The sequence below is a fragment of the Piliocolobus tephrosceles genome, chromosome 2 (genome assembly GCF_002776525.5).
Source record: "Piliocolobus tephrosceles isolate RC106 chromosome 2, ASM277652v3, whole genome shotgun sequence".
Lineage (NCBI taxonomy): Eukaryota > Metazoa > Chordata > Mammalia > Primates > Cercopithecidae > Piliocolobus > Piliocolobus tephrosceles.
In genome coordinates this window covers 181,723,981-181,741,631 of record NC_045435.1, presented here as the reverse complement: position 1 = coordinate 181,741,631, position 17,651 = coordinate 181,723,981, and the positions used below count along the sequence as shown (strand labels likewise).

General features: G+C 37.6%; 1 protein-coding gene across 3 annotated transcripts in view; it reads right to left on the bottom strand.

Annotated features, from left to right (window-relative positions):
- ARPP21 (cAMP regulated phosphoprotein 21) overlaps positions 1 to 17,651 on the bottom strand; it is a 156,704-nt gene that overhangs the window by 37,383 nt on the left and 101,670 nt on the right. For all 3 annotated transcript variants that reach the window (XM_023214691.1, XM_023214690.1, XM_023214692.1), the window contains one exon: positions 13,367 to 13,493. In XM_023214691.1, coding sequence (XP_023070459.1) covers positions 13,367 to 13,493 — 127 coding nt within the window. The remainder of the gene's footprint in view (positions 1 to 13,366; positions 13,494 to 17,651) is intronic.

The window sequence follows — 17,651 nt, the reverse complement described above, 5'->3', positions numbered from 1 at the left end:
AAGAAGAGTCAAAACTAAAAATTCACTGTTGTGTTAGCATAAAGTTTTGATGTCTTTTAAAAAAGCCTTCTTTAATCCATGTACTGCATTGTTTTCACAATTTATAAAAGGTTCTATATATAAAAAGAAAATATAACAAACATAAAAAAAAACACCACTTGGATTGTCTTCTCTTTCTACTAATTCTTGCTACAATTTTCAGCTAGGTTGGAGAGTTTTTCTCGGATTTATTTTTTTGTCATTGGATTGTTCTCTTTGACTCTTCTCAGTTCCCCGGGTCCAGGTCAGCAAAAACTGAGTCTTTCCTAGCAGGTAGACCTAGTAGGTCTCAACTTGAGAAAATTGAATTATTCATCAAGATTCATTGAAGGGATCTGAGTGTGGTGGTTCACTCCTGTAACCCCAACATTCTGGCAGACCAAGGCCGAAGAGCAACTGAACTCAGGAGTTTGAGACCAGCCTGGGCAACATAACAAGACTGTATCTCTACATTTTTTTTAAAAAAAATTAGCCAGATATGGTGGCGGGTGCCTGTAATCCCAGCTACTCAGGCTAAGGCAGGAGGCTCATTTGAGCCCAGCAGTTCAAGACTGCAGTTCTCATGCCGCTGTACTCTAGCCTGGGTGACAGAGAAAGACCCTGCCTCAAAACACAACAAAACAAAACAAAAAAATCACTAAAAGGCACTTCAAACCCTCTGAACTCTGTACCATAATACCACACCACTGGCCACTTAACACTGCCCATGCATCAATGAGTAATGAAAGTGATATTTGTTTATAAGTTGTTTTCCTTAAGAAACAAAAATTAATGCAAACCTACTTGGAGCTAGCTTGACAGATTTTACCGCATATTCCTACAAAACTCTAAATGTGTGTTCCACTGCAATATCCTGCATTCTGCAAGGTGTGCTTTTGGTTTTAATCTGGACCTTCTTTCTGCCATTTATTTTTTATTCTCAGAACAAATATGACACACAGTGGCTTATAAAGGGTGCAATTGCGCGGGACCTATTACAACAACAACAACAACAACAACAAAACAATCCCCAGGGCAGTAAGAGCGTCTGGGAGAATTGTGAGTCTCTAGGTACCTTCAGAAAACAGTGTGGGAATCATGATGTTGGCTGACATCTTCCCATGATTAAGCATCTTCCTCATGATTAGGGATTGGTGGGAGTCACTGAAGGGCCATCAAAATTATCACTGCCACCAGGAAGGATTGGCTGACAACTGTGAATAGCACCTAAATGAAAGCATGGGGAAGGTCTCTAGTGGTTTCGTGGCTTTGGACAGGAGTGTAAATGTGAAGGCTACTGCACGTTGGTAACGTACTCTCCCAATGAACGGATGTGCAAATATGCCTTAGCCATGGAATCATACTATAACAACGGAACCGACTAGTGAACCCACTTATAAGAGTGTCACTAGCATAAACTCTAAACAGAGTGCCTAAGCTACAGTCTTTCTTTTAGAATTATACTAATTCAATGAGTTATAGACAGTATTGTAGCCTTCTTGGGTCACGGTGACTGTTGCTGTGGGACCATTACATTTATGTGCCACTCATCTGGACAGAAGGGCTCATGGTATTTCAGAGCTGGAAGGGGTGATTAACACTGTGATCTTATGCTGATGGTCTGGGGAATAGACAAACTAGGATGTAATGAGTTAAATGAGCCCATGCTGATTGGTTTTGCTGAATTTGCGTTTGTGTCCCTGTAGTAAGCAGTCATGTCTAAACACTGTAAAATGAAGAAAGAGTTTTAAAAAGCAGCATCTTTCAGGGGTACTTATTTCTGAGATAGTGTCTTATAAGTTCAGCAATTTGCAAACTACTTTCTATTCAAAGTTGGAATACCACTAAAGTTTTTAAGCAAACGTGTAGTTTTTGGAAATGAAAAATTTAAACATCATCCAAAAGCCTTGCTGTTTTCCCATGGGTACCACTGTATCTCTGAATTTGGAAAGCAAGATGAAAATAACACTACTCAAGATGCTCTTCACTCTTTTATCACAACTAATTGCTAAGTGAAGTCACAAATCCCGAGGGCCAAATTTACGTTGGCTCTAGGGATACCAAGGTGAACAAAAATAGCATGGTATTCTTTGTGGTCTCTTACTAGAAAAGGAGAAAAATCCCAGAAATTCTTGTTCATTATTTGACTGTTAGATTGAGACTGTCTCTGGAATAATGAAGTGTCCTATTTCATAATGGAGAGACATGTGCAGAATCGAAAGAAAAAGAACTGATAAAGAGAAAAATGCAGACAACTAAAACATAACATAAGCAGCATCCTGAGTTTGAAGTGCAAATTTTATTTAATATAAGAATAAATAAAGAATATAAAGAGAGTTGCAGAGAACTTGTGTAGAGTCAAGAGTTAAAGATAGAAAACACAATGAGAAAACAGTCTTAGGGTTGGGAAGGTGGTGGAGACAATGAAAAATGTCTGTTTGTTTGTTTGTTTTAAATGTGCTTCAGAATAAAAGTGGGACTGAAAAACAGGGTAGTTCATAGATCTAGGTGACAACTGAGAACAGAAACTTCTCTCAAAAAATTAATAAGAAACAAAAGGAGGAGAAAAGAAAAAGGGAGGGCCAAGATTTCATTCAGTTAAATAATCAGGTAAATCACATTCTTGGGAAAGTAGTTTGAAAATTTTAGGGTTATTTTGTTTTTTATTTAGTTTCTCTCCTAGAAAAACTGCGAAGAAATGCTAGAGCTTTCAATAGCACATATGTGTATGCTTTACTTGCTTTCTTTTCTTACCGTCATTAATCCAAATATCCTTTTTCTTTCTGTTTTTGCCAAACGACTGCTTTCCATTTTCTTTTGTATAGTAAAGAAAACAGATAATGCTATAATTTGACTTATTTTCCATCTTTACAGAAAAGCAGAAATTCTAATAATACCGGTAGTACTTAACTGCATAACAAATGTAAATTTAAACACCAAAAATCACATAAAATACAAAGTGCTAATGCAATTACTGCAAATATGCTGAACAAATTCCTTTTACTATAACTTTCTAAGGGACAGAGAGAACCTGGCCATCTATACCATTTTGGGGAATGTGTAAGATTTTTAGATCTAAAAATAGCATGATTCTTATTATTGCTCTTAATAGTGTTAATTTTTCTCTTAATCCCATCGAATAATTAGATCAATTAATGAAAGAAACACATAAACATTTCCATAGAAACCTTTTTCAAACTAATATTTTCAGAACAGCGTTGTTCCACAAGGATTTATCCATGTGATTCCTCCCACTGATGTTAACAGACATCAGACAATTAAATCCTTGTGTCACTCTTTAATAACTCACCCCTCTGCTTTTGGAAATATAATAATGCAGACACCCAAATTATAAATCATGTCCTTAGAGCTGTCAAGTGTAACAACTTTTGCATTGCTTCTTAGTGTTATTAGTTATACCTGTTTTCTCAAATAAAAAAAAGATTAACGGACCCTAAATATTAAAATATATGTAAATTTTTAGGAAAATACATCTTTTTTTAAGAATAATCAACTCTTAGAGAAGGGAAATTAAGGTATAAAGACAAAATCCTACTGTTCATAAATTAATGTATCTATTGGTCATACCAGTATTCCACATTCTTTCTTTAGCTCTGATGCTCCTTCTCCCCATCTCCAGCCAACCTCAAGGAGCAAAAAATCAAGGTGAAGAATAGCAGAAGCACAAAGAATGAGAAAAGAGATATTTGAAAAAAAAAACCCTTCTCAATTATATTGATAATCACATTAATCAGTCAAGCTAAAAATACTGGATTCACTATCAAACTTACTCAACTGCTTTGGTTAAATAAATTTGTAGATTCCATTAAGGTACATTTTGCCCCATCCCAAATGTGCTTCAGAACAACATTAAAGAGGCAATAACATTATGTCTTACTTGGAGTTATTAATACTAACAACTCGCTGTTATGTCAGAAACATTACTTCTGAAAGGAGAAACAAAAATGCTAAACACGCTGCTATTTATTGAATTTCTATGGAGAACTATCAGACAAGAAATTGTGGCTTTGGTCTCTTCTCAAATATACATGTTCCACAGATAATCATATCTTCCTGCCAGCCATGCCACTAAGTCCATTCCACTACTATTCATTCAAGAGTAAACTAAAATGATTGAAGGAAAGAGCTGCCAGGAGCAAAGGGTGATAGGGATACATTTTCACAGTCCGGTTATGTCCTGCCATCTGAACAATTGAAATGAGTTTTGATGGGAGTATTATTATTTTAAATTTGTTGAAATTCCCAAATCACTAGGCATATCAAAATTGAAACATACTATACCTTTGAAAGTGTCCTAAAAGATCTGAGACATATTCCTTGGGTGTTTGAACTTTGAAACACAAACTGTGTATATCCATATGTTGACATGCATTGATTTGTCAGGCTGTCATTCTGTTTGATTTCATAATATTTAACCACGGTTTTGCTCTTATTTATACTTGAATTAGATGGTTGAGAGATTTCTGTTTTAGACTTTTAAGTATTCACACAACAACTTTACCTGAAGCACCATATTTTCCACAAGGGAAAACTAAACCACCAAGAGATCTGGCTAAAATGAAAATTCTTTCTCTCTCTCTCTCTCTCCCTCTCTCTCTCTCTCACACACACACATATTCACCTCCTGCCATACCAAAGTGAAAATAGGTACACACATTATTCATTCATTTATGAGTGTCCACTATGCCATGGAATCACATTATATTCATATGGTTTCTTAAAATTTGGATTTGTAAACATTAGCATATTAATTCTAAATACTAGCTGTAATTCACAAGATTAGAGATGTTGACTATGAAATATTAGAATTGTGCATAATACAAATAATGTAAAATAAAATAATGAATTTAGGTAGGTCCCCTCCCTTTGCAACAGCTTGTATATGAACTGGCCATGAATAAAAATGTACTATTTATTGCATTGCTCTCAAAACAGTAGACCAGAAGCACCAGCATCACCTGGGAGTTTGCTAAAAATGTAGAATCTCAAGACACTCCAGAACTTCTGCATTGAAATGCATTTTAACAAGATCTGGGTTTCCATGCACATTAAAGTTTGAGGAGCCTGGTTATAGTAACCTTCTCATCTCCCATGAGAGGGCTTGGGGATAGCATTTGCAAGATGTTTTTACGAATGTTCAGAGGCTTAGAGTTGATTTGTGTACAGAAGAGCTAGAGGGAATTGAATAACTATAACTAAAGAGTTGAAAGGCATTTTGAATTTTTGCTCCAGAGGGAAACAAAAACTGGCCTATTTTAAAGTTTGTATTTCTGACAGGCTGACCCCCTCCAACTTCACAATTCTTCACCAAAGAACTCTTTAAACACATATAGTTTCCTCAGATGTAGAATACAGGATTGATTCAATGGCATCCAGATCCGAAAGGTCAGAGTGCTGTCTGCAGATTCCTGATTGATACCATTATCACAGTCAGTCAGCAAAATAAAACAAATAGGACCTGACCTGACCTGGTTTCCTCTTCCCTCACCATTCTTTCGTATGTCTTTTATTTGCATGTATTTTTAGTTCATTGTAACCCGATTTATCTGCATCCATCATTAGCTTCCCCAATTAGTTGAACAAACAAGAGGGCTGTTGTAAAGACTCATTTCCACCTGCTCTGTCTGGGAAGAAAAAGATCATACTCTGAGAGTTGGAGAATCTCTAATTCTTTTCTTATGAGTGGGGATAGGTGATAACATATTTCCAAATTACTGAGATATTGTTTTGTCTTGTTTGTGTGCTCTCTTTACAAGTTGCAGGTATTAGATGCTTTTGAGTTCACACAGGCAGAGTAGACTCTGACAAGTCACACTTCATCAGACTGTGAATAAGCTTGCTGAGTTTCTGAAATCTGTATCTGTTATTAAATCTGTAAGTGCTAAAGTAGCAGAAACCCATCTCTGGCTCGGACAAGAGAGACTGCATTGGACAGGAGACTGGCCTTCTAGTGTCAATTTCCTCATTTAGCAAAATTAAGTATTTAAACTCTATTTATATTCATAGTAGTCATATCTCATTCTGGCTGTTGAGCAGACTGTAAGGGAAAGTCCACAGGGAGGTTTATCTTAAATGTAAGTGAAAAGAGTGAGTAAAGACATTCCAAAAAATTCCAAAGACTTCCACTATTGTCTTCCGTGAGAAATTCCAACTCTACTACTGCAAGGCAGATTGGAGCATCACTTACTTACTCACACAGAAGAGAGGTACATTAAATCACCATAAGAAGGCCCCATAAGAGCTGCATGGGTTTTGCAATACTATGCATTTTTAGGATTTCTTTTTTCATGGCTTCCTCCTGAACTGTAATTTCAAAAGTAAAACATTTTAATGGAAAATGCTCTATGAAACTGTTTTTTACCCAAAATGAATCATTCAGGAGATAGTTGGGAGTAGGGGAGGGTAGAAGAGAAAAGGCCTTTTATAAAGCAGAAGTGAGACACATCTCTACAGTTTCAGAATCCATACCAAATGATTTGCTGCAGTTATAGTTTAATTTAACTTAAGGTTCCCTCATGATCTTTTTCACCCTTTTTACTCTGCTATGTAGCTGTCTTGATTTCGTACTGTTCTATCTTCCGGCATTCAAGAATATAGACCCTCTTGGTTTCTTAGGAAGGCAGAATTGTTGAACTGTCCTTTGTAAGCGGTCATCTTCATAACTCTTCTACCTAGACCTAAAGTAACATTACTGGCATTAAACAACAGGGCTGAAAGCTTGGCAAGCGAGAGATGCAGGCAGAAGCTTATAGGAACAACTCACCCAAAGCCCACTCACTGCTCACAGGACTTTTACCTTCTAGACTATTTTTATGAAACGTTAACATTTTTTTAGGTGATGAAATATTTCTTACTCAATTGCAAAAGGAACTAAAAGATAGCATGGTCTGAAAAACTAAATCCCTCTTCTGTCCTTGCATGTCAGGGACACTGGAGGCAACTTTTGCCTTTAAATTCATTCCAGGGCTTTAGAAAGTTTTATGGTGGGTTGTGAATGTCCACCTCTCAGCAACTGATGGAACTGTAAACATAAAAACAGAAAAAATATGGAAGACCTGAACAACAAAATAAGCCAATCTGATCTGGCTGATCTATATATAGAATATTCTACCCAACAACCACAGAATACCCAGTGTTTTCAAGTGCTTATGGGACATTCACCTAAGTAGGCTATTTCCTGGGTCATAAAACCACCTGAAAAATTTTCTAAGAACTGAAATCATACAGAATATGTTATTTAACTGTAATAGAATCAATCAAGATTCAGTAACAGGAGGACAAAAGGAAAATCTCTAAACACTGGGGCATTAAGCAACACACCTCTAAATAATCCACTGGTCAAAGATGAGGTCTCAAAGAAAATTTAAAAATATATACAAATGAATGAAAATGAAAATACAGCGTATCAAAATCTGTGGGACACAGCTAAAGCAAGACTGAAAGGGAAATTTATAGCATTAAATATTTACATTAAAAAAGAAAAAATCTCAAATAAAAAATCTATCTTCTTGTCTTAAGAAATCACCAAAAAAAGCAAAATAAACCTAGAATTAACAGAAGGAAGAAAATAATAAAACAGTAAGGATAAGTCAGTAATCAATGAAATTAAAGCTAAAACAATAGAGAAAAATCAATGAAACAGAGAGCTAGTTCTTGGAAAAGATCAATAAAATTGATAAATCTAGCAAGACTGACAAAAATGAAAAGAGAGAAGTTAAAAACCATCTATTTCAGGAATGAAACAGGATATCATAACATATCCTGAAGCTATGAAAAGATAGTAAAGAAATAAAACTATCAATTTTATACTCCTAAATTCAGCAACTTAGAAGAAATGGGCCAAGACCTTAATGATCACAAACTACCCAGACTAAACAAAGATGAAATATATAATCTGAATACTATAATCATAAAAAATTAACTCATAATTTAAAATCTCCAGAAACTATCTTAAAATACAAGGTTAAAAAATGTTTCTGAAAATCTCCAGGGTCAAATGGGTTTATTGGAGAATTCTAACAAACACTTAAAGAAGATTTAGCACCAATTTTATACAATCTCTTTCCAAAAATAGAAAGGGAAGGAACACTTTCCTATTCATTTTATGAGGCTAGGGTTACTCTGACACCAAACCAAAATTCTTCCCCCAATTCCATTTAAGAACACACACAGGACTTCATAAGTTCTTTTTTTTTGCCTTTAGGAATGACCAAGGTTTTGGAGAGCTGAGAATGAAGCTAAGTATATTTCTTTTTAAGTCAAACTTCAAAGGAAATTTGGAGTTGGAAACCATCTAAGAGAAACTCTTTTTTGTTTTCGTTTCCTTTCTAATGTGTGATTTGAATGTAAATGTCTCAGCCGCTCTCTGCCATTTGTTGTTGTTGACCAGCTCTACAAAGTAATATGGAACCCCAAGCTCAGCAGGGAGGCAGAAGACAAAGGCTCTTATATTTTCTGCTTTTAGGTCAACCTGTGTACTTGAACAATTAACTTAATATTACCTGCCTCTATAACATGGGCATGCTGGTTTATTTCCCACATGCCAGTTTTTATATGATCATCCATGTTAGCATATAAAGGTAAAACTGGTAACTATGTTTAAGGTGTTCCAATAAAATGCTTACCACATGGGCTTAAAACCAGTCATGTCTGGGGGTGCTTTTCCCTACACAGTTAACCTTGAGACCCAGGATAATTTATTTTACTTCCCTGAGGAATAGTTTCACCTATCTGTAAAGAAGGAATGCTATATTTCCCTTGTAAACTTGTGGTAGTGATTAAACTAGCCCACTAGACATCCCAAATCAATGGGAGATGTGATAATTGCCAATAATTTTGTGGCGTTAAATATGTTTCTCAACAAGAATAAAACTATAGCAACACAGGTACTAACTAAAAAATGCCATGATAGCTAACTACTAAAATAAACTTAAAACATTAAGGAATGAAACGTTTGTTCATCAGCACTTCATTTCAATATCTGAACATTGAGAAACTCTGTTTTCAGTTAAGATATTCTCACTTCCAAGTCTTTCAAAGATAGAATGATTTTAAAACTATAGTCCTTTTATAAACAAGCCATAACCTGATAACTGATTTTCTTTCCTCTTTCTTCCTTTCCTCCTTCCTTCCTTCCTTTCTTTCTCTCTCTTTCCTTCTTTCTTTCTTTCTTTTTCTTTTTCTTTTTTTCTTCCTTCCTTCCTTCCTTTCTTTCTCTCCCTCTCTTTCTTTCTTTCTTTCTTTCTCCTTCCTTCCTTTCTCCTTCCCTCCTTCCTTCCTTCCCTTTCTCTCTCTCTCCTTCCTTCCCTTTCTCTTTCTTTCTTTCTCCTTCCTTCCTTCCTCCCCTCTTTCCTTCGTTCTTCCCCCCCTCCCTTTCTCCTTCCCTCCTTCCCTCCCCGCGCTTCTCTCATTCTTTTTCTTTTTTGACGGGACCTTGCTCTGTCACCTAGGCTGGAGTGCAATGGCATGATCATGGCTCACTGCAGTCTCAACCTCCAAGGCTCAAGCAATCCTCTCACTCAGGACTTAAAACTCTACACAATGAATTTTTATAATGTGAACTGGACACTATACTATTGATTAAATAGGACATCTGAGTTCCCCTGAGGCAGAGGAGGGAGACATAAGTTCTTTATCCTGGTGATTTTGTACTCCTCCAAGTTTCTGGGACTACTGGAAAGTACCACCATGCCTGGCTAATGAGGCAGTGCACCTATCCTGATAACTGCTCTTCTACACAGACTTGGGCTATCAATAATTCCCTCAGAAGGAAAACTGTCTCCCCACTATTGGAGGTATCTGATAATGCCAGATTGGCCATAAACAAATTCTTCTGTTGGAGATATTTATAAATGGAAGGTTTTTCTTTTTCTCACAAATGTAGCTACAAATTCCAAATATCATTTTGCAACTCTACCATTTGATTTCTCTAAAATTCCTCAACATTAGTGTTTCTCTCTCTTTTTTTTTTTTTTTTTAGATGGAGTCTTGCTCTGTTGCCCAGGCTGGATTTGGAGTGTAATGGCATGATCTCGGCTCACTGCCACCTCCGCCTCTCAGGTTCAAGAGATTCTCCTGCCTCAGCCTCCCCAAGTAGCTGGGATTACGGCACTCAACACCACGCTTGGCTAATTTTTGTATTTTTTTTTTAGTAGAGATGGGGTTTCACCATGTTGGTCAGGTTGGTCTCGAGCTCCTGACCTCAGGTAATCCACCTGTCTCAGCCTCCCAAAGTGCTGGGATTACAGGTGTGAGCCACCACACCTGGTCCCAACATTAGTGCTCTTTATTTATAATCACCGCCAACATAGGCTTCCTCTTCCACATGTTTAGAACCTTTTACCATGTGCTGATCAGACGAAGAGTACAAAATCACCAGGATAAAGAACTTATGTCTCCCTACTGTGCCACAGGGGAACTCAGGTGTCCTATTTAATCAATAGTATAGTGTCCAGTTCACTTTACAAAAATTTACTGTGTAGAGTTTTAAGTCCTAGGAAAGATGTAGTAACTGACAGAGATTGCAATTCTGGCAAGAATGTAGGAGAAGGAAGAGAGGCTTTTTACTGCAATTAAATAAGGGTTAAGAATAGTGCCAAGAAGCAAATTCAGATTAAAATCTCATTTGGCTTTAACTGAAATAATTCTGTCTCACTCTAATATTTAACCACGTGATACCTGAGGATGTTATGACACAATCTGGTGTCAGTATCAGATGAAGATGGAAGAGGGTCAGATCCCAAGGCACACAGCTGCAGGAGGCAGGAGGAAGAACAAGCCAAAACATCACTGTGGGAGGGTGACATGCTGATAGTAGCCCATAGTTTGACTTAAAGATGGAGAAGGCTTATCTTCTAGTTCCTTCAGAAAATATAACTTGTGTAGTTATCTGAAGAGGCTCTTTCCTCTATGAGATAGTCCATCCACAGAGAGTTGCTCTCACAAATGACTGCCATGTCCATTTGGGAAGTTTCTATTAGCCTCCCTAGGCTCAACAAAAGGCCTCCCAGCTGTAGGACCCAGAGTCTCTGTGCACTCTCAAAGAGCCACTGTGTGGGCTGGTTACCTGGATTTTATTAGCAGAAGCGTTTCTGTGTAAGGTCAGGGAACACCATTCATCACTATGGTGGAAACTGTGTTGGCATTTTAGACCAGGTATCCAGTGTGGTGGTCACAAAAACTAAGAGCCGAAGGTCTCAGTCTGCATGTGTATACTAATGCCATCATTTCTGGGGACAATACGGTATACGATCATTTCACTTTTCTCACCTCCTCACCCTGTACATGTCACATTAACTGGCACTCACTTCCTTGACACCCTAGGCACTGCCTTGCTTCTATATTGAGCTTGATGCTGCTCTAGAGTGCACTCTTCTCATTACAGTATCATTATCTCACCTTGGGGGTATCATTTTTGTGGTGATGTGGGAGAATGTGACAAACCAAAGCCACCAGGTTGCCATGGAATGTAGTTGGAGCCAGTTAGGTCTCTAACTGAATGGGGGAGGGTGTTTCCACATCCCTAAATTCTCCCATCATGCTTTATTAAAGAGTAAAAAATGTCTCATATATTATCTCTTGTTTTGACATCCGCTAAATGAAGTTAGTGAAGAGGAGAAAAAGCAATGTAGAAGTCAGTGGGGGAGGCCTAAACTTTTTGGAAATCTAATTCTGTTGCCCAGTTATCATATTCATCTAACTTTCTCATCCCCTCCCCCATAGATCTAGAGTTTATGGGCTTAGTGGATTTCAGCACATTTTGTAACTGCATTTCTTTGTATGATGACACTCTACCACAAGACTGAAATAATCTCTTTTAAAGTTGCCACACAATGGCACCAAACCTAATAAAAATTATTATAATTAGATATCTGCATCTTTCTTCTTCTAAAGGCATTGGAAACCAAGAAGAAAATTTCCCCATAGCCTCTACACCAAGATCCTCAAGATGGTAAATTAACCCTTTAATTAACATTAGCATAAAATAAGATCGTCCAGAATGCAAGCAGCACATTTCTACAGCAGCACAGTTACCACCAAAATGATAAAGATAATAACATTTTCCCCAAATCAAAGAAAATATTGCCAAGTGATTTTCTTAAAATAAGTAGTTATTTGAAACCCTTTAGTGTCCTCAAAACACTGTAAAAGTCTAAAGTCAATTCAGATGTCAAATATATTCTTCCCCAAACTAATACAGTGCTGAAACAAGACACAATCTGGCTGGAAGATACAGGTTTCTCTAATTCTTCTCCCACAGACTTTAAATAGGCCATGAGATAAACCAAAGAACATACAGCCATCCATAATACATGGGAATTTAATTCTTTCTCCAATCAGACAGGATGCTAGCAGTGTCAGCATTAGTATTCTTAGGGTGTCTGTGATTGGTGCTGATCCTTGGCAAGAACGGCATTTTTTTCAGAGCTTATAAAAACGGTACATATTGTGTATATATTACATACATGGATCTGTATACATTCCATACGCATAACATAGATTCAGTGCAGAAATCAGATCACGGAACAGGCATCTAGGAGCAGCAGCAAGGAGCACGTGCTCTTTACATGACCTACTTACGGAAGGCAGAGTGTCCCCGTCAGGCGGTCTTCAGCATGACAATTAGCAGTTTTTCTTGCAGTTTGGCCAGCAGGAATGACACAAACCTCTCCCTAGCACAAGTCACTCAGCCCTGTCGGGTTCCTGCTGCTCTCTGGGTAACGGCATTCCATTAGGAGTGTGACACAGTAGGGAAAGAGACCGGTTCACTGTGAGACCTGCTACTCACTCTCGTACAGTGTATCGGCCCCCCTTCCCACTGCACAGTGGCTGCCGGGCTCTGGGCAGGAGGCATGTGGCCATCATGAAAGTGAACCATGGAGTCAGAGTTCCACTGAGACACGCTGCATTGTCAGTAGCCTTCTTCTAAAGGCAGTATCTTTTAGCACGATATTGAAACAACCTAATCTGGTTCCCTAGCCTTAAGAACAGGGGAAGCACTCTCTTCAAATTGAAAAGAAAAAAAAAATTAAAAGAAAGTATGAACTAGAAAGGTACGGATGTGGTTGACTTTCTGCTTTAACAGAAGAAGGATCAAAAAATAATTTATGGAGGCTGTTTAGCACGCATGCCAGGGATGCTAGTCTGACATATGCTTCACCTTCTTGCACCTACTACTTTTCCACACAATCAAATGCTTTGTTATCTCCTCTGGGTAGAGGAAATGTGCTGATTTAAATTGCCAAGCTTGGACACTCATCCAAAGAGTACAAGATTCACCAGCAAAAATAACTAGGTTGAGAAGAAAATGGAAACAGATTCCAAGTACCTGCTTGCTGTGCTGCCTGTGGCATCTGCTGACTCCTCTGAGCATTGTACTGAACTGAGGCCATGGGCCGGTACTGTTGCGTGGTTGAGGTAGGGTACTGACCAGATGGATAATAATATACAGGCATCTGTAGAAGAAAGGAGGAAGAAAGCAGAGAATGAGAATGTAGATAATGTAAATTTTTAAACATAAAATATGTTTTCATCTTATAACTGTGGTAGGTTGTGAAGATGGCCACCACAAACTTCTCCTATGCCTATGTGTATGGGCATGCTACTTCTCCCGTGAAGAGGCAAAATCCATTTCCCAAACCTTAAATCTGAGCTGGTTCTGTGACTTTCTTTTACCAATGCCACGAGGCAGAATTGATGTCTGAGACTTTCAAGCCTGATCCTAAAGAAGACTTGCAGCTTCCACATCTGTAGGCAGGGAACCCAGCCAAAAGACAAAGAAGTTCAGACTATTCTGCTGCAGAAAGAGGCCACGTGGGAAACACAGGTACCCCCAGTTGACTGGTTACCCTCCAGTTCCAGGCATGTGAGTGTAGTCCTAGTCAAGCCACCCCAGCCATATAGAGCAGAGATGAGCCATCTGTGATAAATCCTGCTCAATTGCTGACCTCGTCGTGATCATGCAATGGTTGTTTTAAAACAAGACTTTTGTGTATTTTAGATGAAACAAGAGAGAGTGAAACAGTTATCATCAACAACAAAAAACTACATTTAAAATATTATATCTAACTTGAGTTGCTTTTCTAATGAAAACAGGGGTGAAACATGAAAACTGCTGATCTGTAGCCTAAAAGGAGCAGGGAATGCAACTATGAAATATGACAGTCTCTCAAAGCACATTGCAGAATGATTGGTACATACCACTATTCAAAAAAGTCTGTTCAATCTAAAAGGGGAAACATGATTAAAAAAATGCGGTTTATGCTACCTTCTTAACTTTCTTATGACTGAGAAGGAACGAAAGTATTCTGACTCTTTGATTATGATCCAAATCAAATGTTTCCTGATCTGATAGACTTCTTTGCCTGGCTCAGTTCATTTATATTAAGGTCACTTTCTTATTAATCTTGCGAATTATTTTCCATCTCTGCGCTTCTGAGTTTTTGCCTATCATATTCTCTAAAATGACAACTGAGGTATCCCGGTAGACTGCCGACAAACATTATATACATAGAATAAAATTACAAGCCAATTATTTGAGAACTGTGATTTTCATGGTTATTTTATTTTCTGATTTGCTCAGATCAAATAGGAAACACGTTTCTATTTCAATACTGCTGTTGAAACATATGTACCATATTTTACTGCCTGAGGATAAAGTGGGAACAAAATATAACTTAATCTGTATGAACCTGTAGCTCTGCAATTTCATGGAATCATGATGAATTATAACTGTGGCTACATAACATATGGATATTCAAGGGCAAGAGGCTGAATGATTCTAAAGCAATCTTGGGTCAGTATCTGGTAACTAAGTTATTGTACACATTGCTTATAGTGATTCGCTCTTACTACTTCTCTCTTTTCTTGTCAGGCAGCTTATAACAATAAAAAACAAATAATTCTGGAGTAATAATGGCATTTAGCTATGCTCTGGCAAATTCTGGTGCTGTTAAAGATGACTAGCAAAATGCATCAGATGCCTACCAATATTAAAAATAAGAACAACTATCATCTAATTTATTTGTCAGCATTTATATTTATGTGTTTTTTAGGAAATAGCATTTTGCTCCTTTAGAAAAGACCGTGTCTTGATTAAATGTAAGCTCATGAATGTGATATCTATTCCTTGATCTCCCTTCTTATGTTCGATATAAAACATAGAATATCCTCAGCGATGAAGGAATTTATACTTAACACATGTTGTGATGAGCACTAATGGTTACAATAAAAGTACAACTGCATGGAAAAAATTTTAAACTCAATTTTTGTTGTTGTTTGTTTTGTTTTTGTTCTTTTTCCCAGATATAGCTTCTGTGATACCTTTGCAAGCTATGCTAGAGATTTGGCTACTTGTATCCAGCGCCACTCCAAGGTGGCGCTTTGGTCAGCTCCTAGGAATGATGATCCCCAACCAGATGAAGCAAATAAGCTCTTGGTTTATCCTTATCCTCTCTCAGAGAGGATGGGAAGGAAGCCAGGTTAACAGAAATCTTTTAAAAGATCAGTATGAAAGGTTTGAAAGGAGAGAGGTGAATGGAGAAAGGAGTAAGAATAGCTCCAAAGGATGAAAACGTGTATTTTCAACCAATCATGTTAAAATATAGAGAATCCAAAAATGAGTGGATTCAAAGAGAAAAGAAAGAAGAAACTATAAAAAAAAAAATGCACTTCTCCCATTTCCCTCCTTCAAATCCCTCTTTGTCTCATCCATGTGCTGTTCACTTCACCTTTCCAGTGGGCATTTAGAAAGCATACATGATAAGTCAGATGAAATCGACCTTTCTATTTATTAAATAGATTCATTTTCTGCAGAAATTTAACACATTTCCACATATGGTTGTGGGCTGAATCTGAACAAAGTTATTTTCATTGTTCCATAGTTGGGTAATCAGATTTTAAAATGTTTACTAAATTGAAAGTTACAATGGGTTATAGCCGATACCTTTATCTGTGATTCTTCAAAAGGAATTTCAGAAATGTCTAGACTGATTATGAACCGTGGACACCTGTTTTGTCTCCCTCTCTTTCTATCTTTCATAAAACCCATTAAAGAAGGAATGAAAGTATTTCTGTCACAGACACAACAGGGGTTATGGATTGCTTTTGTTTCTGCGGTGGATCAATATTGAAATCCCTTCAGTGAAGAGAGACTTTCCTTTTAAAATATTTATTTATTTATTCATTTATTTCACTTCTTGAGATAGGGTCCTGCATTGTTTTGCAGGCTGGAGTGCAGAGATATCATCATGGTTCATTGCAGCCTTGATATCCCAGGCTCAAGTGATTCTCCCACCTCAGCCACCTAAATAGGTGGGACCACAAGAATGTGCCACCACACCCAGCTATATTTTTAAAATTTTTTGCAGGGATGAAGTCTCCCTGTATTGTCCAGGCTGGCCTCAAACTCCCAGGCTCAAGTAGTCCTTCTGTTTCAGCCCCCCAAAGTGCTGGAGTTAAAGGTCTGAGCCACCAAGCCTGGTTAAATTTAATTAATTAATTAATTATTTAATTAATTTAAAGATCTTTAATTAAACATTCTGCTTACATTTTGTTTGACAGCAGAAATTAGTAAGGACACTTAAATACTTTTTAGGCCAAAAGAGCTAAATTAGTTTTTCCCAATAATGAAGCTCAAAGCTATTAATTTATTGGTGAAAGTATGAATACATTAATGAAGCCCTTCCTCCTGTAACTTAAACTTATTTTACGCATCTTTTAAGATCCCACTTGCGAAGAGATATTACAGAGAAGGCAACTGAAGAGAAACTACTAATTAATCACTCAAAATAAAATGAACAATTTAGTGACAATTATTTCATGGTAGAGGGTTTTGTGTGGCTTGAAAAGAAAATAATTTATTCAAGATGTTAAGGCAGTGAAACAAATGATACGAAGGTGACACTGCACTTTAAACAGCTCTTCCCATGCAGTACTTCATAATTAGGATGGAATTTTCCTGGGATCTGTGTGCCTTGAAAATGGACCAGAAAATGCCTCTGTGCATTTTATATCTTGACAGTAATCACTTCTAATATTCTGCAAGGGATACCCAAGAGAGCATCAGAGATGTTTGGTGGTGAACAGTAACACATAATCAGTCTTTGAGAAGACAGTAAAAATCAGTGATCTGTGGTGTCTTACATGCTCAAGTCAATTAAATATGATTAATGGCTACCTGTGAGAGACATGTGAGCTCTGCTTCCCCTTAGGGAGAGAGAAGGACCGGGGATATCAGCTTACCTTCCTCCTTTATATTCATAGAGGGGCTCCTGCCTGGAGCAGCAGATTAGCTCCAGAAAATGCTTGTGAATTGATAAGAAAGGAAAGAACACAGTTTTGGAGCAGCAGCAAGAGAGTGTTGAAAGTCCCCTAGGTGCAGACCTTTCCCTTCCCCATGGCTTTTGCTTCCTGGACAATCCCCTGAGCAGGACATCACATGGGAGAGAATGCTTTCTATGGTCCCTGTACCAGCAGCCTGGAAAATGGGATATTCCCCTGTGGTTTTCATGGGCAGTTGGATCAGTTTCATTCAACTCACTTTCTGAGCCCTATAACTTTGAACAACTGATGCATGAAAAAATACACTACTTCCTGTTGGTGAGGAATATTAA